Source organism: Pygocentrus nattereri, chromosome 5, assembly GCF_015220715.1.
Source record: "Pygocentrus nattereri isolate fPygNat1 chromosome 5, fPygNat1.pri, whole genome shotgun sequence".
Taxonomy (NCBI): Eukaryota; Metazoa; Chordata; class Actinopteri; order Characiformes; family Serrasalmidae; genus Pygocentrus; species Pygocentrus nattereri.
The window spans coordinates 46,006,462-46,028,327 of NC_051215.1; the positions used below are offsets into that span (position 1 = coordinate 46,006,462).

Here is a 21,866-nt window from a genome sequence, read left to right on the forward strand (position 1 = left end):
GTGTTACAACAGCGTGGCTTCGTAGTAAAAGAGTGCGGGTACTAGACTGGCCTGCCTGCAGTCCAGACCGTCTCCCATTGAAAATGTGTGGCGCTTTATGAAGCACAAAATACGACAACGGAGACCCCGGACTGCTGAGCAACTGAAGCTGTACATCAAGCAAGAATGGGAAAGAATTCCACCTACAAAGCTTCAACAATTAGTGTCCTCAGTTCCCAAACGCTTATTGAGTGTTGTTAAAGGAAAGGTGATGTAACACAGTGGTAAACACGCCCCTGTCCCAACTTCTTTGGAACGTGTTGCAGGCATCAAATTCAAAATGAGTGAATATTTGCAAAAAACAATAAAGTTTATCAGTTTGAACATTAAATATCTTGTCTTTGTAGTGTATTCAAAGGAATATAGGCTGAAAAGGATTTGCAAATCATCGTATTCTGTTTTTATTTATGTTTTACACAACGTCCCAGCTTCATTGGAATTGGGGTTGTATATGGCCTTGAATCACCATGTTGCAGTGGACGATACTCTGTGAACATGCAGTCGTTGAATGTGACGCTGGGTGTACAGATGTTTGCCAACAGCAGAATAATCCATTCAGTCATTAATTAGGCAAGCAGACCTTCTTCTCCTTCCTTCTGTCTTACCCCACTTCCCCACCTCTCTCTTTCTGTGTGTGTGTGTGTGTGTGTGTGTGTGAGTGTGTGTGTGTGTGTGTGTGTGTGTGTGTTTGTGCATGTTTTCTCTCTATAGACTGCCTGTCACAAACGCCTAATCCATCTTGGCAAACTAAGGCATACAGGAACGCCATTGATTAGTATTCACGGACGCAACAAATAGAGCTGACTTTGTGCCCTGCTATAAATATGGAACATGTGTCTTCCTTAAGACAGACTTGGTTCATTTGTGAGCTTACCTTTGTTTATCTTTTCTTTGTAATCCGTTCACTTCTTCTCATATATTGGATGTCTGCACAATAATAAACAACTGGCTCCCCAAATTAAGCTTTCAAACATGTTATATTTAGTCGTACAGGTGGTATAGGTATACGTTTTATATTGATTATTTCCTTATATTTAACGCACGCCTAGTGGGATTCAATCCATCTGTAACTGGCAAGAAACTAGAGTCAATGCCACACAGCAGCCACAACCACACTTTCAAATTAGGCGGACAACTTATGTATTTACTCATCACTGTAGCCACCTCATTATCTTAAACGTTAGCTATGCTTTGTCTCTTGCTGGAGGTTTGCGCAGTTACATATCTCCAGAGCAGAGAACAAAACTGCTGCAAACTCTTTGGGCTTCTGAGGATGAGATCATTTAAACAAAGACGGTAACCGATTAGTTGGTCTCCAAGATAAAGTGAGGGAAGAGCGCTGTACCAATATAGCTTGTTAGGACAGCTTGCTGATGAAAACTAATCACTTCACTGTCATGAAATGAATATGAGCTGCTTCTATTACCCACAAACTGTGTAGAAAAGCCTTCAAGGCATTTCCATTAGTATTTTTATGCTTCAATAATGCTGAAGTATTGATATTTTACAGTACTGTTAGAACAATGTGCATCCAGCTCTCTCTATATGTTCTCCAGTAACAGAAACCCAAGCAGCTCTTTCTGGTGGTTCCACAGGAAAGACCAAAAACAAATCTGCCCACCAGAAATCAAAGTTGACCTTGTCCTTGGCTGCATTTTATTTATAAGACTATATGTTTCCGCATAACGTTCAATGAAGTTATAATTAGGCCTTTTAAAACATCTTATTTTTGATTGTCACCACACACCAGTGGGTGGAGAAAAATAATATTAACCAATATAATATTAACCTCCTGTCCCTGTCTGATGAGCCCCGCCACACTCCAAAAATACACTTCTTCATGGGTTCTTTAGTAAAGGCAATGGCTCTACTTAGAACAAAGGGTTCAACATAGAATCAATTTTGTATGCAACCAGTTCTATACAGGACCAGTTCCACAAAGAATTGGACTGATGGAGAATGTGTTGCAAATGGTATATAGAACCTTTTTTGAGTATATATAGAATCCACATATCACCAATAAGGGTTCTTCTATTGTTAAAGACCTGACATTGTTACAACAGCAGAACCCTTTTGGTGCTACACGCAACCAGTTTCAATAAGTTTCTATCTAGAACCATCCATCCATCCATTTTCTAAGCCGCTTCTCTGTCAGGGTCGCGGGGGGATGCTGGAGCCTATCCCAGCAGTCTTCGGGCGGAAGGCAGGATACACCCTGGACAGGTCGCCAGTCCATGGCAGGGCAGACAGACAGACACAGACAGTCACTCACACACAGGGCAATTTAGCATCTCCAATTGGCCTGACTGCATGTCTTTAGACTGTGGGAGGAAACCAAAGAACCTGGAGGAAACCCACACAGACACGGGGAGAACATGCAAACTCCACACAGAGAGGACCCTGGTCGCCCGGCCGGGGAATCGAACCAGGCCCTCCTTGCTGTGAGGCAACAGTGCTACCTACCACGCCACTGTGCCGCCCCTAGCTAGAACCATATACAACAAATTCTCCAGCAATCTGAAGAACAATTTCACCATGCAAAGAACCATTGAAGCATGGAATGGTTTTATATGGAAGACACATTGGTCTAAATTGGGCTGGAGGTTAGGGAACCAGCCTCGTGACCGGAAGGTCGCCACTTCGATCCCCAGAGCCGACAGCACGTGACTGAGGTGTCCTTGAGCAAGACACCTAACCCCCAACTGCTCCCCGGGCGCTGCAGATTGGGCTGCCCACCGCTCCGGGCAAGTGTGCTCACTGCCCCCTGGTGTGTATGTGGTGTTTCACTTCACGGATGGGTTAAATGCGGAGGTGAAATTTCCCCGTTTGTGGCACTAATAAGGGTCTCTTAATCTAATTAATCTAATCTAAATAGAGCCACTGCCTCTACTAAACAACCCTCGAAGAACCTTTTCAGCGTGTAGCACTGAAAACGCTCAGCCAGTCAGAACCAAGCGCCACACTGGGAAACAGGGCATTGTGTGGAATAAATGTCATGATTGCCTTTTCACGCTGCCTTTAAGACAGTGAGTCTGCTTTTAGCAGCTGACCAGCGAATACCTGACCGCGAGGCTAACTGCCTCTACAGAGGCAACGACGTTAAACAGACGACCGTTAGATGCCGTTAGCCAGTGCCGAAGCCGTTTCGCTGGTGAGACCCAGCCAATCAGGGCCAAGCGGGGCGGGGCCAGAGCGCTCATACTGTGGCTATAGGCGGGGAGCGTTCGCCCGAGAGCCCTGCGTTTAAACCGAGCGCGAGGAGGACATGAGTGTTTATTTGTTTGTTTGTTTCCACGCTGCCGTTATTTAAAGAGCCGTGAACACAACCTCAGCTCAAACGAGAACCGCGCTCTTTCAGTTCTCCACACGTTTGAGGCGAATTCAGACTGCACGTCCCGTCTCTCGCCACTTTTTTTGCCGTCTCACCTGCACTCCGTGCTCAGGAGAGGAGAGGTGCCCGGGAATGGATCAGGACAAGTACTTGCCAGAGCTGATGGCCGAGAAGGAAAGCCTGGATCCTTCTTTCGTTCACGCCATGCGCCTTCTGGCTGAAGGTAACACGATTATTGTCGCCCTCCGTGGTTCGTCGTTCTCCTGTACGTGTGCATATTGTCACAGTCTCCCCGGGGCTACTTTACCCGCTGAGGCGTCTTGACCGTGTGGGGGTTTATAGCCGTTTGTCCGGTTTTTATCTAAAATGCTCCTGCGTTTCTGGTGAACGGGGTGAGGGAGGGAGGGATGGAGGCGTGCCTGTGTGCTGCTTTTCCCCGCCATGCTGTTCGGGGGTCAACAAGCCCCTCCTCAGGTGTATTGGGCTTCGAGCTCTGAAGTAGATTAGGGGACTTAAATGTCTGTTCCGAGGCAGCCAGGGTCTCTGGTTAACTGGTGCGTGTGGTTTCCTCTTCATGTGCGCAAATAACCCGGTTAAACTTCGCCTTAACGAGATCTCAGTGCTGCCCGTCTCATCACCCCACAAGCTGGAATCACAGAGGGATCGGGAACTCAGTCTCCTGGAAGGAAAGAAGGCTTCTCCCTGTGTTTGGTGTAGAGAGCAGCTCAATTTATGAGCAGTGATCATTCAGCTATATTACTGCTACTGGTGCTACCAATAACAGTAATAACAGTAATACAAATTAAATTGTGATCACGTGAAAGAAAATACTGACTTTTTGAGTTTTTTTTCCCCCTGTCTAACATTTGCTCCATTTATTTGGATAATGCAAGGGAGATTAGAGAATGATCCATATGCAGCCAGTCAGAATGATCCACATCCAGTGACATGGGCAGTAAATTGTGCGCACACAATACATTACTTTGCTGTATTTTGTGGAGCGCTGCTTAGTAAAGTGCTGTTGTGTTCAGAGGTGCAGGCGCCTCTGATATATACGGCATACTGACCTGGCAATGAAGTCATGTGTCATAACTGTGGTTTTCACAGTAATCAGTCAAGATAAAACAATTCCATAACTTCCTTTTATCGTCCGCTTACAAAAGGACACATGTCTGTCTCACTGACTTCACCTGCCTTCGGCAAGTCTTGGGCTAGGTAGCAGGGAGACAGTCGTGAGAGCAAGAGCGAATTCAGCGGGTAGTATTTTTGTGGAAAAGGAGCATTTCAGGTCCAGGAATGATTTCACGTCATAGCATCTGATTATTGTAATAAAGCTCTTTGTTATTTATAGTCACAGTGCTGGTATGATGCAAGGAAGCCAATGAATTTATGATTTATAGACACGTGTGCATAATGTGTGTTTTCATCAACACTTAAGAGACGAAATTTTAAAACAATGACGGCAAATATTGCTGTCATATTAATGTCATGTGAGGACGTGTACTTACTAAATGATGCAATTGACAACTGTATACATACTAAATGTATATATACGTTAAACAGCATGACTGAACATCATTACCTCTCGTAGAACGACTCTATTAGTGCTGCTCTGCTAGTTGATCTTTGAGGACTGCGCTTCCTAAAGGTTGATATTATCATTTACTCACTCAAGCGTGGTCAGATTTAGACTGCTCGAGAACCTGTTCCATATAAAGAGCCATACCTCGTGGGCTCAGTAGCCTGTGCGTGTTAGTGTATGCTTTGTTTGCCTCATCAGGCTTAAAGGGAAACCTCAGAGAGCCTGTCTCATCCTCGGCATGATGTGCCATCACATCCACAACAGCTAGAGTTTTCTGCTCCTCCGTTTCAGACACCGATGATGAATGAGTTTGCCAGTGAGAAGCGGTTGAAGTTAAGAAAGGCAAACGCTTTGAAAGGGGTGCTAAAAGAGGGCCTTGTTGAACAGAATCACTGATTTGCTCTTTTTGACATCCTCTGTGAAAACTGTGGGGGTTCATTTGTTATCGGGGTCTTCAAGAGCCTACCAGTCTACCATCACGCTTTTGTGCTCAGTGTCAGAATTTGTGATCCCGATTGTCCGGACCCTGGGATGGACAACTGCAGGGCTTTGGCTGCAACTCGTAATGATCCAGACTGAAGCGTCTTCTCTTCAGTCCCTTGAAATAATCTGCAAGTCATTATCTTTATGGATTGATCAAGATAATATCATTAATATCGTCCAAGAGCTAATAAATAAATTGTGTGCTGTCTGATGAATTTAAATAATAGACCACGAATATGATAATCTGTGCCTCGCCATATTGAGTATGAATATTATCACAACATGCAAATTAGCCAGAATTAAAGCCAGTCACTGATAGTGTAATAAAGGTGTATTAACGGTCAATAAGTCAATAAGGTATAAGAACAGACTGTTGGCGATTGTCTGCATGCTGCTCAATATCATGTTAAAATAGGCACACTGGTACACTTGAGAAATAGCCGAGGGCTAATTCTCGTTAAAAGTCTCCAAGGAGCAAAGCAGTGCAACGCATTACTGTCATAATTTTTAAAATAATAGGAGTTATTTCTACCAAATATGTCTGTTGGTCCAGAGAGTGGAGCAGACACTTCAGACCGACACTCAAGCCTGTTTCGTATTGCACGTATAGCAGGACTAAAAACAGGCAGAATTTCACACGCTGCTTGTATTCAAAGCAGATGTGATTCTCTAAAGCACATTTAGTGTGAAAAAAAGATCTAACAGCCTCGCTGTTTAAAGTCACTTGTGAGCCGGGAGAAAACTGCTTGAACAGTGAGTTTACATCCAAAGAAGATCCCAGAGATGACGCTCCACTACTGAGCTTTTTCAGCGAAGGCATGTAGGGAAATTTGTGGGAGTATGTGTGAAGGTAAGTCTGAACAGTGGCCATTGGGTAAGGGCACGTACATTCGTTTTGTTACCCGTTCCCTCATGAAACATTAAATCTCCCAGTGGCCCAGCTTAGGAGGCACAGAATGTCAAGTGTAGATTCCATTGCTAGTCGAAACCAGTTATAAAAGTTTTAAAGTCTGCTGGGCTGAACTTTGTTAAAAGTCGTAGAAAAAAATCCCCAGAAACATCAGTTGGATTCTTTATTAATGCACCTGGTCAGTTTACCTGTCTGATGGACTTTCTGAATGAAAATAAGTAAACACGTCCTCTGCAGAGAACAAACTGAAAAAAGGAAAAACAAAATGTGCACTGTGCAAAAGTTATGGCACGTTTTCTTTTTATGCGATTATTTCGTTTTTTCTAGTATGTTAAACTCAACAAATCAATAGAAATTGCGCGCTAAAATTAACGTATTACATATTTATGTTTAGCCCCTGTAGAGGATGTGTTAACGTGCAGTATCTTAACTTACAAAGTCAACTAAACATGTGATTTGACCATAGGTGTTAAAACTTTGCTCGGCAGCTGTGCCCTTCATTTTTCGCTTTTCTTGTTGCTTCAATAGAAAAGATACCGTGGACAGTCTAAACCACTGGTGATAATATGTATAGTCCAGTGTGAAACTCTGACTGGCTGAGCCGTTGTGAAAAACTTGATACGCTCACATTTGACCAGACACATCATTCACTGTATTACTAAATACCACAGATTTGTTATATTGCTAGGAAAAGTATGTTGGTCATTTATTTATTTATTGCTGTTTTCTCCATTTATGTGTGTTAGAGAAAGGGAAAACACTAAGGCGTGCAGGGCTGCTCCAAACCAGTCAAGTGGAAATCAAGATGAATATTGATTAATATGGACGCCGATTGGACGTGGTGGAAAATGGTGCTACAATTGGGCGTTTTTCACTTCTAGAATTGGAAAAGGTCCCAGAAGTAAAGCAGCTGTTTGAGTTGAAGCTATCATTTAAGCAAAGCCTTAGAGGGTTGTCTGAATCTCAGTCTGAGACACTGGCTCCCTGCCAGCCTTTATTTACCCAAGCATGTTATCCAGGCATGCTTTATTTATTCCCTCAGAATGCCTTCGTGATAGGCAAGCCTGTTAGTAGGGCATGTACCATGACCGGCACCTGGACCCACACTAAGTGACTGCAGTCCTTTCTTACCGCATATTGGCTCACTTTCATATCCTCTCGTTTCAGGACGGACTGTTTGATGCACTTGTTCCTGATTCGGCCGTGATCAGAAACTCTGATAGACCCAACGCGGAATTTTCTGAAAGCCTGAAAGAGGAAAGCTGTTAAAGTCTGACATTTTAAAATCGGAGCGGGGTGAATAATAGTTAATGACCTGAAGAACTGCTGGAAGAAAGAATAACATTTTAAGGGTCTGAATTATCGGTGTGTTTGATGTCTGTAAAACTTATTTTGGCTCAAAGTCATAACATACAGTATATATAGCAGCAGTTAAGCAGCCTCATATGGTAATCCTGTGAGACTCTTGTCATTGCTGATTTGGTATGTGAAGTTACAGATGATTAGGGCTTGGGGTTTTAGAGGTCATAGCTTTTCTTATGACTTAATTTGTATAAAATCCAACAACACCGCTCTTGCTCATTATAATCACTTAGAATTCTTTAAGAGATCAGGTCAGGTTTTCAGTAATTCCAGGGTAGATAATAATGTCATACCTTAAGAGGGTGATAATTGATACACACTGATTACAGTGGAAATTAATTGGAGTGTATTTTACCATACATACATTGACCTTTATAATGAAAGGATATTCATCCCTTCTCTCTCGCTCACTGTTTATTCAGTGTAGCTTTATCTGTAGCTTAGTTCTGTTGCTTTTCTGGAGGACTTTCTGGAGGAAAAGTTCCTTTTACATAAGCAAACACACAAGCCTGGCGTTAACATGCAAAAGTTTAGTGCTTGATTTTTATTGTACGTTTATCGCTGAAGCCGGATAAGTCTGCCTTAACTGCAAACTGCATGTGGGAGATGTGCCTACAGGTCTTTGTGGGTGTTCCTGCTTCGGATTGGGAGTAGCACATCTTTCCAAAATGCGTGGCGTACCAACATAATTCTTTTGAAATGGTTTCAAACGAAGATCCTCATTATCATATACAGTGTGCTGCTACATTGTAATGTTGTCATGCTGCCACAGCATGGCCCTGCATACGATTTGACTATAACATCTGCAATATTTAAACTCCAAACACTGAAAATGAAGTGTTTTTGATTGCTCATGATTTTTTAACTTTAAGGGCCCCCAAGTGTTCTCCTTTAGTTCCTAGCACACCTGAGCCAGCCAGGTAATTAGAGTTCTACTGTTTGGTTGCATGAGTGGGCATATTCTGGCCAGTTGGATGGGCAGATCGAACCTGAACCATCATGGTGTTCGATCCTCACATTCTTTTGAGAAATTATCTCCATATAATAGTATTTGGGGTGACATCTTTTTCCAGGACATGCCCTGTTTTTGGTAGCTAGAACTGATCAGGATTTCTAAATAGCCTAAAATATCTGGGATTTTGGTTTGCTTTCATGTTGGCATTTGCTTTCTGCTATCTACCCTGTGCCACCCTCCTGCTTCTAGTGTCATAATTTAAAAAAAAAGAAATAAATCATGGTCACACTAAATATTAATACCAAGACATTTTATGTAGAATTCTTGTAGGGATACCTATAGTAAGGGATATTTTTATTTAGGGATTGGAGCCAATCCAGGCATATTTTGGTGGATTGGGTGTCAGCTATATTAAGCCTGATCCACATTCAGTTCTTTAGTGTTTTGCTTTTTGCATTTTTCATTGTAACAACCTGCAAATGTATGGCCTATTTCAACCAGGTAACAAAGCAGTATTACTTGAAATTGGGTCGAAAAAAGAAAATCAATGGTATCACCAGTCAGCTAGATTAGCTAAGAATCTTGCCAAGGTCTTATTTTGCTAACATTATTTAAGGCTTGTGTACTTTGCTAATGCCAAATAGTTTACTAGTCATCACATTATTGAAAGACCATTATTCAGTAATGGGATTTCAGGTACAGCATGAGGGCAGGGTTGAGGCAGTTTGGGAGGGAGCTGTGGTTGAAATAACACACGCTCACCACAAGGGAGAAGTCTTACCCCCTGCACGGTTTTCGGCAGCTGCAACAAAAGAACCTTCCCCATTATAACTGGGAGAGTAAATGAGCTTATCTTCATTGCTATTTTATCACCATATCCATGTTGCTTTATATGCTCAGTGACTAATACAAACCCAGGCTCCAAAAGTGTTTACTCTGTAATCTCAGAATGGTAGATTTCTGTACTCTTAAGAAGCCTCTGACAGAAAAGCTGAAAGAGCATGGGTTAGTGTCTCCAATCCACGCCTCCGCTCCGAGTTGTGATTTCGGAGTGTTCACAATACAGGGCAAATCCTGCCTTTGTGAAAAGCTTTTCCAGTGTGTGAAGTAGGGAAGTCTGAGAAGCTGTGTATTCCATAACTGCTGCAAAACCCTACATAGCTGAGAATATTAAGTAAACATTAATGGAAATGGCTGTTTTTTTCAGGTTTGTGCTGAGTACTTAAAAAATAATGTTTACAGACATGTTCTTGGCTTCGGCTAACTTGCTAAAACCTTGAATTGATAATAAAGCTTTGCATTGTGTGGGGGTTCTTCAAACTTCAGAAAAAGGTTCTTCATTCTTATATGTCTTATTTACCAAAATGGTTGTTTAAATAACCATCCAGTGAAAGGTTCTTTATGGAGCTAAACTGAACTGGTTCTTCTATTGCATCGCCCCGAAGAACCCTCTATAGCACTTTTATTTTTAAAGTGGTTAAGTTGATGTCATGGGGCAGGGGGCTTTTCATTGTTGATTTCATTTGGCTTTTATGTAAAAAGAGGACAGTCTGTGTTGTAAGTTTTTAAAGACAATTTTTAAATAAAACGTCTGTGTGTTCAGAATTGATGCCGTAGCTGCCAGCAAAGCATAAATGCGGAAGTCAAGGTTTTAATTTGTGTAAGAAAAAAAATGTGAGGTGAAGCAAAGAAAAAGGTTCAGTATAGAGATATATAACAGCAGCATTTAAATTTGCTGTTAAGAGAGACTGTATCATTGCGTATGGCCCAGGGACACATGTACATGACTTTAAAAATCAATAATGAATGATCGCCATGATCATAATGGAAATGCTGTGCCTCCATCTAGAGCGTGCTACCATAGACTTAAAAATAAACATCTAAAGGTGCCAAATGGAACCAAAAAAAGTTCTTTGGAGTGTTGCCATAGAAGCTAAAGAATTATCCATTAATAGTTCTTTGAAGAACCATTTCTGTGAATGAGTGCAAGGTTTTTTTCTCTAGTTTAATTGTGACCAGCTATACACATTAGCTAGGCCTTCCCCATCACAGGATGCTACCAAGCTGGCAGGGTGAAGGCCACCATGTGCCTACTCTGAGCCACAAGAAGTTCCATTGCTAAGAGGACAGTTTGGCCAAACAGCTCAACGTGCTTGGAGAAGAGTGCTAACTGCCAATTCTGTTATGCTTGCATTGGGTGCCATCATAGGGGGTAATGAAGGGAGAGGCAGGGCCGTCCTACCCACCTAGAGAGAGCAAGGCCTGTCATGCTGGGACTCCCAGTCATGCATGGCTGTAAATTACACTACATTACATCATAATATTCATATGTACTGAGCTTTAGTGGATCTCGTCAATAATTAAAGAACACTGACCTACTGTGTGTTTCCTAACAAAGAGCATAATTAGGCCCATTTAATTGCACTTAGTGAAGTGCAGTATGTGAAGCACCAACAAAGTTTAATCATAATAGTTTTTGTTCATATTTTTTAGATATTACATTGCTGGGGCTTTTTAACTGTTCTAACATATCAAATCTCAGGAAAACGTAATGTCCTGATAAATGTCTCGTATCATGAAAATATCTAGATCAACATCAGGGATTAGTGTGTGAAGAGCCTTTTTAATGCTTAAAGAACCCCTATGTAATGGAAAGGGTTCTGTACCAATTACATGTTTTCCTAGAACTGTATCCAAACCAAGAGCCTCTTAGGAACCTTTATTGAGGGGCTTTCACCCAAGCACATTTGATCCATTCCCTAAAATGTTGGCAGAGTCACCATATTAAACTGATCAGTTTTACATGAACGTGTTCTGATGATTTGAGCAACAGCTCCTTTCTTCTGCCGCACCCTCCGAATCACTAAATTCAAAACGAAATTTCCCCGAACCCTAAGAAAAACTTGATGCCTAGACAAAGGAAAGCTGTATTGTAAAGAAATTGAATGTGTAACATTTACTACTTTATATGGTCTGATATGGAATCTTTGGAAGGCGGCACGGTGGTGTGGTGGGTAGCGCTGTCCCCTCACAGCGAGGAGGGCCTGGGTTCGATTCCCCGGCCGGGCGGCCAGGGTCCTCTCTGTGTGGAGTTTGCATGTTCTCCCCGTGTCTGCGTGGGTTTCCTCCCAAAGACATGCAGTCAGGCCAACTGGATATGCTAAATTGCCCCTGTGTGTGACTGTGTCTGTCTGTCTGCCCTGCCATGGACTGGCGACCTGTCCAGGGTGTATCCTGCCTTCCACCCGAAGACTGCTGGGATAGGCTCCAGCATCCCTCCGCGACCCTCATGGAGAAGCGGCTTGAAAACGGATGGATGGATAGAATATTTGGAATGGAATTGGAAAGAGAATCCTGTTTTTTAGCATTAAACTGTCCTAAGGTAAGCAGGATCAATCCTGCGTCTTAGTGCCTGCCCTTCTGATGCTACTTTACAAAAAAAAAGCCTTCCGCTCCAGGGACAAACGTCTGCCTAGAGCTTTTTCCTTGAGGAGTGTATTGATTATATGTGTTGTGAAAGCAAAGCATGTTCTGTTGAGTTCTGGCACCCACTCTGTGGAACTGTGCCAGAGTACCTGGTTTCATCTGTGAGTACAGCCGGAGTCTAAACATATGGTCCAATGTGCAGCATCTCAGATGAGAGCTAATAAACGAGTGGGATAAATGTGTGGTTTTCATGCTCTGAGTCCTGCTTTGCTCACAATAAAGTAAACTGACAAAGCCGGGAGATGCATACATGCTGGAAAGAAATGTATTTTGTCGTTTTTAGTCAAAGATGTTCCATTATGCAGTCTGGTAACTTAATTTGTTTCTCAGGTTTGTAGACTGTGTGGTTTAAAAAAGATTGATGGACTATACTATTTCCATCTCTTAGACAAGTGATGAAACACCTGAGTGTGCGAACGACAGCTGTTTGAAATGCAATGTGATTATGGGGTCAGCTGTTGCTGATAGCTCTCCATTTCAAAACTCATCAAGCACGTTTTTCTCATTCACAAAACAATCAGGCATAGGCTAATAGGTTAATGCCAGCTTTTACAATATTTGGGCGAATGTTGTTCTGCTGTAGAAATTGATAGGTGCCCTCATGCCCCTCTCTAAACACTGAGGGAATTTCTCCCTGGCTCCTTTTCTCTGGTCATTTGTAGACGTTAGATCCAGTTGCCTCGATCTGATTGGTTGTGAGAATGAGAATCTGGTAGAATTCACTTTTTTTCCTTTTTTGTTGGAGACTACAGATTTAGATTTGACTGCAGCATTTGCAGAATCTCCACTCATATTCCATTTTTTTAATTAACAATATTCCTAGATAGCACTATTTGATTACCTTATCAACTTGTTGACAAGAGTGCTACCAGATTGTACTGTGCTCCATACCTAATCGCCGTGAGACTAGCACTGTCTTGACCCTTGACCGAAGCTAGAATATGGACTCTGATCACTAACACAGTAAAAACACTCACATAAACTCCATGAATAGACAAACTATGTAGAATTTTAATTGAATTTTAGTGATTGGGGAGTTTAACACTGGTCTGTGTTTATAGGGCTCAAATCCAAGAAATAAGAATTGATGTATTTGGACACTGTATATTTTTCATTGTTAAAGTATTTTAATTTACCTTTCACGCTTCAGTAAATTGAACTGCAAACTGCATTTTTTATTATATATTGAAAAGCAATGTATTTTCATGTATTTGCTATTCAGCCTATGCTATGAGAAAAAAGGTGCTATGCAGGTGCATTTTTGATTCATCAAAGTACAAACAATGTGTGAATGAAACAAAACATTTATATATTAATGCCCTTTCATAGCCTGATGTTTTATAACAGAACAGTAAAATAAAAAGCCTGGAGACGAGACGGTGTGGAGTCGATACAACTTCAAAAATCGAAGTGTAGTAGAGTATTGTACGATTATGTTCCCTGGGTAAAGGTACTGAAGATAGTACCCTTTAGAGGACCATACGAGGGGTAAGAGGGGTACCACCCAACTGATAGTGTAGGACCTGTTTTTCTGAGAGTATACAGCAGTTTAGCCCTGCCCGTTGATGCTGAAATTATAAAGAGTGTTTCAGTCCAGATTTTGCTTTTTAGAATGAGCCTCTATGCGGAGCAGCCAATCAGAATAGAATGGAACTGGGGTGGTGCCCCTATATCACGTGGGTGGTATATCACTTCAGTGCCCTTAGTTAGCGGACATAATTGTACCATATTACATAGATTTTTAAAGCTTCCTTGAGTTTATACACCCTGTTTTTGTGTTATGAAACAGTACAATACTGCTCTTTCTCCTGGGAAAGTGAATCTAGTGCACTTTTAAAATGTATTTAAGGTGTACAATTGGACTTGTCCAGGGTGTATACTGCCTTCTGCCCGATGTCAGCTGGGATAGGGTCCAGCTTCCCCCGCGACCCAGAAGGAGAAGTGGCTTAGAAGATTAGAGAAGTGGCTTAGTGTGTGTGTGTGTGTGTGTGTGTGTGTGTGTGTGTGTGTGCGTGTGTGTGTGTGTGTGTGTGTGTACAATTGGTTGAATGATGACGGGTACATTTTCCATTGTTTCTACCTGCCTTTGTATACAGTACTTTTTCTCACAGTGTAGGGGATAAAGAGATATTGGAAAATGCTCATGTAGAATTAATTACAGCCATTTTTGGTGCATGAAATCACTGTTTACTGGGCAAAACTAAATGTAGAATATGGATCCTTTCTAGGCTCGGTTACCAGAACAAGGATCGAGTTTAGTGTTGGTCTACACAATAGTTTAAAAGGATATTCTCCACTGAAAGGAACATATAGTCCAGAATTGGGCTTAAAATCTATTGACCAAACTAGCAGTACAGCTGGCTGAGCTTCGTCAGGGTTTTACTGCTGTAGTAGTGATTTCTTTGGTTACTGCGTGGACAGTAAAGACCTCTTTCTTTTGATGAATCATTTGATGAGAACCACAGCTCATAGACATGAAGATTTATTTGAGAAGCTGTGTTCCGTCTTTGCTCTTCCAAAGCGGGCTGTATATAGTTCTTCAGTGTAGCTTGCATGACGATTGACCGTTTCCATTTTACTATCAGAAGACAAGGAAAACCAAAAACGCAAGGTATTCTCATTAGCATTTCTGAATGCACCAACAGAGCTCTGCTCTTGCCCTCAGTTCCTTACTGTTCCTGCCCTCATCCGCAGTCAGGCCACGAGAAGAAATCAGACTGTCTCCCTCTAGTGCATCGCACACACATACACGCACTTGTCTTGCACTGGGAATAAGAGGCCCCAGGCCAAGGTTCAATTAAGGAACCTTATTACGATCGTGAGAGTTATTACTCTTTTGGAGAAGAAAGAGCTTTAATGAAAAGCATGGGACTGTGGATCTGTGGGTGTTTCAGATTTATCTCACATAGAGAGAAAGAGAGAGAGCGGGAGTGAGCGAGAGAGATCTACACATTAAACCATACTTTTAAAGTCTAGTTACATGTGAGCGGTAGGCCTCACAGATTCTCCTTACTGCTCACAGAAATTCACATTTTTTAAAACCCTTGACTTAATTAGCGTCACTCTGTGTTGCAACTTCGTTACGGCACACTGAAAGCTGCCGGACCCCGCTGAGCTGACATCTGTCCACCAACAGCCTTAAAGCTTTACTGCTTTTTCTGGTAGTTTCCAGAGCAGACATGAGGAGTTGTGCTGGGTGTGCAGGCAGAGATTTATTCTAATTGGAAGAGAGAGTGATGAGGCGTCCTTCTTTGCGTGGAGGTCAAACAGCAACATTCAGGGAGTTTTCGTTCCTTTTAGAAACATCTGGGGATGGATGTTAATGTGCAGACAGCACTTATCAGCATCTGCAAAATTTCGGTACCATGGTAATATGAACGTTTGAACAATGTTACCGGCAACTTACTTGGCCTTTGATAAGCGTTTTTGAAGGTCTAATTAGAAAGCAGTCCAACACTTGAGATACCTTTTCTGTGCTGGAAGTGCAGCTGATTTAGTGAAGCATTGTATGACTGAGGTATCCCAATAAAGAAGGAAAAAAATGAAAGACATGGGAAAAGTAGCTCTAAAGGGAAGATGGAACACCTTTAATATGTAGTAAATGAACTAATGCTGTGTGCCTCTCCCTCCAAGATTAGATTCCAGCAGTATTAGCTGGCCATATTAGCTACCAGTGATATTAGCTACTCTATGTGTACACATGGTTTTAAAAGTGACTTTTAACAGCGAAACATTTAAATTAGTTTTCTTGCCTGCTTATTTGTGCATCACAGTGCATGTAAACTGCACAGGTGTTAAACTGTTAAACCCACTGGTTTCTTGGTATATAACCTTGATAATGAATAAAATGGTGCTTTTAATCCGTTTTAATCTCTGAGTCGGTTCAATGAAATACAGTGAGCTGTCAGATTTTCTTGTTTGGTCAGTGTAACCCCACTGAGAAAAGCTCACTTTTCCCACTGGCCTCTGGCGCCAGCTATTTACATATTATTGTACTCATCCTCTATGTGTTGTTTTTCCCAGCATACCTTTGGCTATGTGTGCATCTTCCTTATACTCTTTGGTCAACCACTTAGCCTCATTGTTGTTGGCTGTAAAGTTGAGTTACCATGTCCTCTAATGCTAAGCATATTTCTGCAACAGCAGGTTGGACAGAAATAACTGAAGTAAATTATGTAAATTTTACTGAAACCCATAACTTGAGTTGTTTCATTAATTGGACATAACCATATTCAGTTGAACGTTGGAGTAAAGACGATGAGTCCAGTTCATTAAAATGAAGTTACTTTGTGTGATTCACTCGAATTCACTATGTACAAACTGTAATACTTGACCATTTATAATGCAGTTGCATGGAACCACATGAAAACACTTTTAAGTAAATTCATTATCAAGGCCGAGGTCTCTGCTGTATTGTTCTACAAGAGTGGCACAGCTTCATAAACATTTTTTGAGTGTGGTTCTAAAGATACAGGACGTGGCTAGCTAGTACAGCTGATGAGATCAGATGCCAGGAATTGAAATATTTGGGAGGTGGATGGTGTAAATGTCTGTGCAGTGCAGCTGTTACTGTAACGGTAGAGTCCTATGTGATAATAGCAGGCGTAGGTCTGCCCAATGCCTTATAACAGCCTCAAATGAGGTAAAGCAAAAATAAGTGCTCAAAGTGGCAATAATCTGATTCCTTTTTATTTATTGTTGAAGCAGAATCTACTTTTGGTGATACCTGTGATTTTCTTCAAATTATGTCACTGTTATCTTTAAGCATCTTCAATATGATTCCACATACTTCACATTATGCTCACTGAATTCATCCAGGGCATTCATTTTATTATCTTTTTCCCAGCTCAGTGAAGCAGTGACGCTAGAAGCCACATTTTCAAGGGCTGCAATAGAAATAACCTTGAAAGATGATAAAGAATAGTGTAATGCTATAAAAATGTGTAGAGATACCGTGGATGTATTTAGGAGGCTACTGTCTTCGTGTCCATTGTGCCAAAATTCCTTCACTTTTAGTTGTTGCAATAAATTAGACTTTGCCTGTAGGAGATAAGACCAATACTTTCTTTTTCGCTGGCTCTTTGAACAGGAGAGTACTTCTTACTGCCTTAACACTCTTTATTTCTCACCGAACTGCCTGAGTTGAGAGTGGATAATGGAATTCAGTTTCTAGGGGCTCTTGTTTACTGTAAAACCTAGAGAACCTGAAATATCACAGTCTTTTGATGTGTTGATGGCAGAAAACCACCAGCAGGTCTGATTGTGCACATTCTCTTGACCACTCAAACCCAGAGTGCTGTAAGAGGTTAATTTGTTTAATGTTGCCCAACAATTTCACCAGTACAATAAAATACGTTCTGATTGTCAATTGTTACAGTTTAGTTTCACAAGCCGTTCTTTTCATTATGCTATGTATTGGGGGTCTGTAACAGCACTCAGGTGGGGCTGAGATTACTACAGTATGCATTGGTAAATGGTTTCTAGAGTGGTGCACTCTCAGATTCTCTCTCCCTTTCCGCCTCTGTATGGTTTATGATCTTGTATACAGAGCTAAAATGTTAATTCAAGGTGCCGTCTGGTGACATTTTAAGTGCTGAGGAACATAAAAAGGGTTTTATGGTGGTGGTGTCCTCAGCCACAACTTGCCACAGTCCCTCGTAAATCGATGCCGCACTGTCCCTCATTGTTCGGCCTCACTCACCAAGTGTCTCTCATTTTCAGCTCAGTTTGAGTTCTTTTGTACCTTTCATCAGAGAAAAGAGAAAGAGAGGAGGGGGAGAGAGGAATAGAGAGAGTTGTGTGTTCTAATCCACACTACCACTACACCACGAGTGACAGAATAAAGGAGATCCTGTCATGTTTGAAAGAGCCATCCAGTCTAGCTCGACAGAAATTGTCGCCATGCGCTATGAATGAATCATTTTAAAGAGCCCGCTGTGGTTTCACGCTGCTGTTGGGCTTCTTTACAGGTGTGGGTGGGGAAAATAGACGTATATACCTGCCACTTAAAACATTATCATACTGCATCATTATAAAACCTTTACATATATTAATACTAACCATTAGGGATGTAAAAATGCATCGATGAGTCATGAGGAATCAATGGGAAGGTAGTGAATAAACTATCGATTTCAGAATGTTAGTCAGTTCTGACTGATTAGAATCATAAATAAGATCTAAATAATGTTCAGTCATTTTATTTAATAAATCAATGCACTGTGCTCTTTGGCAGCTGTGCATTTTTCATTTGGTTGTGTATATTGCTCTACTGTGTAAATAGTACCTCCCTGGATGACTAGTTCACAGTTCTTTGAGCTAATTGCAGTTGTTTTCCACAGTCCTGAGGTTTTACACACCTGTTGTATCACTACAAGCGTAATATGAGCCATACGCATTTTCATTAGCTGGCTTGAGCCGCGTAAATGTAAATAAAAGAGATCTTTCTTTTAACTTTATGGCTTCTGACTTCGCTGTGAAACAGTTGCACTAAGTTATTTTTGGTTTACTTTACTCATCAGTTGAACTTAGCCTACAGACTGAAGAGTCTTTTGTGTAAAATTTTCCCAGCATTCCCAACAGTTTTTTTTGTTTCTGTTAAGTAACTCGTATTTTTCTTAAATTTTTAAAAGATAATTATTTTACATGATGTTATTTTTGAGCCATGGCATTCTAGTATGAGCACGGTGGCACGGTGGGTAGCGCTGTCGCCTCACAGCGAGGAGGGCCAGGGTTCGATTCCCCGGCTGGGTGACCGGGGTCCTCTCTGTGTGGAGTTTGCATGTTCTCCCTGTGTCTGTGTCAGTCCAAAGACATGTTAAACTGCAACTGGGTGTGAGTGTCTGCCCTGCAATGGACTGGCGACCTGTCCAGGGTGTATCCTGCCTTCCGCCCAATGACTGCTGGGATAGGCTCCAGCACCCCCCCCCCCCCCCCCCCCCCCCCCCGCGACCCTGACGGAGAAGCGGCTTAGAAAATGGATGGAATTACTTTAATACTATCAATTAGTGAAAACCACCCCCTAAGCAGCTTCTGATCAGAATGGCAAAGACGCTTTTGAAGGCATTTGAGTTCCCACAAATGGGTGACTGGTGTGTTAGCTGTTTCTTTATTACAAGTTATAGCCATTGGATATGCAGGCATTTGTTCATTACAGTGAAACAATCCAGATGAAGTACACAGATTGTACACAGATGAATATTTTGCAGTTAAATGAGAAGATTACTTAATCAGACTATAGTCCCAAAAAGTTAACCTTACTCTCTGGAGAAGTGTGCGTTACTACAATTCGAAAGTAAATAGAAATATAAACCTATTTAATCTTGAACCTGTTAAGTAACTTTATTAAGTGAGCATGAATGCATTCAAGGATTCAAGGAGATTTTATTGTCATTCGCATCACATGGTACATGAGGTGGAACGAAATTAAGATCTCATGGTCCAGTTTACACCCAAGAGCTGTTATTAAAATAGATAAATAAATAGAAAGTACACAAGAGAGGGAGAGTAGGAAGTTAGCAGCAATATGAAGTCCAGAGTGCAAGTTTGCTATAGCAGCATGATATTGACTTAGAGCAGTGGATAAAGTGTCTAGATAAAGTGTCTCAGTGCGGTTTAAAGTGACAGTGCCTGTAACAGTACTTGTTCTTGTAAGTGTCAGTTGGAATTTAGGAGCCTTACAGCTCCTAAATGATTAATCAATTTAATTACAGCTCCTACATGATTAATCAATTTAAGTTTACAGTGTTGAAGTTTACTGTGCTGTAACAGATGTAGGGAAATGTTTGTTAATTTGGTAGCTAGGTGGCTAATGGTATATTTCGGCACGATTAAAAAGTGACTCTGTGCAAATCACGGGCTGGTGTGGCTGGGGCTTTCATGTCAATCACGCAGAAGCACATGATCATGTGAGCTGGCCCTTTAAGGATACGATTGGACCCACCTGTTGTGACTGTAGATGCTTATTATGTGCAGAGTCTCTTTTTAGCTGCAAAGTGAGGAGCTTGGAAACAAGATCACTAATTAGTATTTGTAGCTGTTATAGGTTTGTATCTTAATAGTTGAGTTGATCAACAAAACAAACTATTTAATCAATTGAATTAGTCATAATTATATTTATGACAATTAATCGTTGCTTAAAATTTAATATAATATAATATAATATAATATCCATTGGCACGGTGGCGTGGTGGGTAGCGCTGTCGCCTCACAGCAAGGAGGGCCTGGGTTCGATTCCCCGGCCGGGTGATCAGGGTCCTCTCTGTGTGGAGTTTGCATGTTCTCCCCGTGTCTGCGTGGGTTTCCTCCCACAGTCCAAAGACATGCACTCAGGCCAATTGGAGATGCTAAATTGCTCGTAGGTGTGAGTGACTGTCTGTGTCTGTCTGTCTGCCCTGCGATGGACTGGCGACCTGTCCAGGGTGTATCCTGCCTTCCACCCGAAGACTGCTGGGATAGGCTCCAGCACCCCCCCGCGACCCTGACGGAGAAGCGGCTTAGAAAATGGATGGATAATATAATATAATCTCCTCCCAGCATTTAGGAATTTGAGAATGAAATGCTTATAACTGCATATGCATTGAGGCAAAAACACAAAAGAGAGGCGACCGCCTCTTTGGTTTAACCCCACTGTATGGAGGCTGTACTGTAGCTGGCCTATTTCTCACTGTGAGTTCTTATAGTCATATGTCACAGTCATCAAGAGAGTGCATTAAACGTGCAACATATCCTTTATTACGTATGCCACGAGGCAAAAGCACAAAAGAGCAACTCTGCCCCTTCTTACTCATTACAGAGCTGTCGTGTCTATTTAGCAAATCTTGACAGCCACTTTTTAACACCAAAATAGGGTTTGTAACGCAGCTAAACATTAGGAAATCCACCCCATACGTCTGTTTAATTGATATGTTTTCTTCCACTGATGTCTGTAAAACTGACAGTTAAATGCACAATGATGCTTCATGGACCTGTAAATAGCGGAGCTTGTTTTATTGCCATTATTTGCATAGCCTGGTTAAGATCATTGTCAGAATCCCTCGCCCAACAAATTCAGTGAGCCTAGAGGAACAGATCATTGTAATAGAGGAACCCTGCAGAGAGCATGCTTTATTGTAACCAAATGTGTGGACGAAGCGCAGCCCTTGAGCCGCAGGCGAGGTGGGTAACACACCGATAATCAATCAGCAAGGCAAGCACAACAAGAGAGCCCATCTTTTCTGAAGGCTGAGAGAACGCGTACAGATGGGGTCTGCACCAACAGGAGACTCTTTTTGCATACCCCCTCCACATGAGTGACTGAGAGTGGATAGAATGGATGTATGAGATGTGCTGCAGGTAGAGGATGCTGAGCGAGTTGCGGCAGAGGTGAGAAATAATGAGCTTCTCCTGCTGAGCTCTTTCCCTCTCTCTCTGTCACTCTCCCCCTCTCCCTCCTTTCGGGGCTGAGGTCTCTGCTGTATTGTTCTACAAGAGTGGCACAGGTTCATAATTCTTAATTCTGCCGAGCATTAATTTACCTGCGACAGCGAGGGAAACCCCCAAGGAAGCGCCGGTGACAGCTTCATTCCTGGGCTCCTTGATGCTGTGTGTCTGCTCCGTCTCTGCCGCAATTCTCCAAAGCACCGTAAAATTCCTCAACCAAGAAATATTACTGTTTTGCGCAGCAGGTTTTCAGTTCGTGTGTCTCCTGCTAACAAGCATTCAGTGGACCTAATGTGACAGG

General features: G+C 41.9%; 1 protein-coding gene across 10 annotated transcripts in view; it reads left to right on the plus strand.

The window, feature by feature from the left end:
* Positions 1-3,235: 3,235 nt before the first annotated feature.
* khdrbs2 (KH domain containing, RNA binding, signal transduction associated 2) overlaps positions 3,236-21,866 on the plus strand; it is a 101,904-nt gene continuing 83,273 nt past the window's right edge. For 7 of the 10 annotated variants that reach the window (XM_037538807.1, XM_017724569.2, XM_017724568.2 and 4 more), the window contains exon 1: positions 3,237-3,593. In XM_037538807.1, coding sequence (XP_037394704.1) covers positions 3,503-3,593 — 91 coding nt within the window. In that variant the 5' untranslated portion in view covers positions 3,237-3,502. Of the gene's footprint in view, positions 3,594-21,866 lie in introns of all 10 variants that reach the window. The other 3 variants (XM_017724574.2, XM_037538809.1, XM_017724573.2) reach the window with 1 other exon arrangement.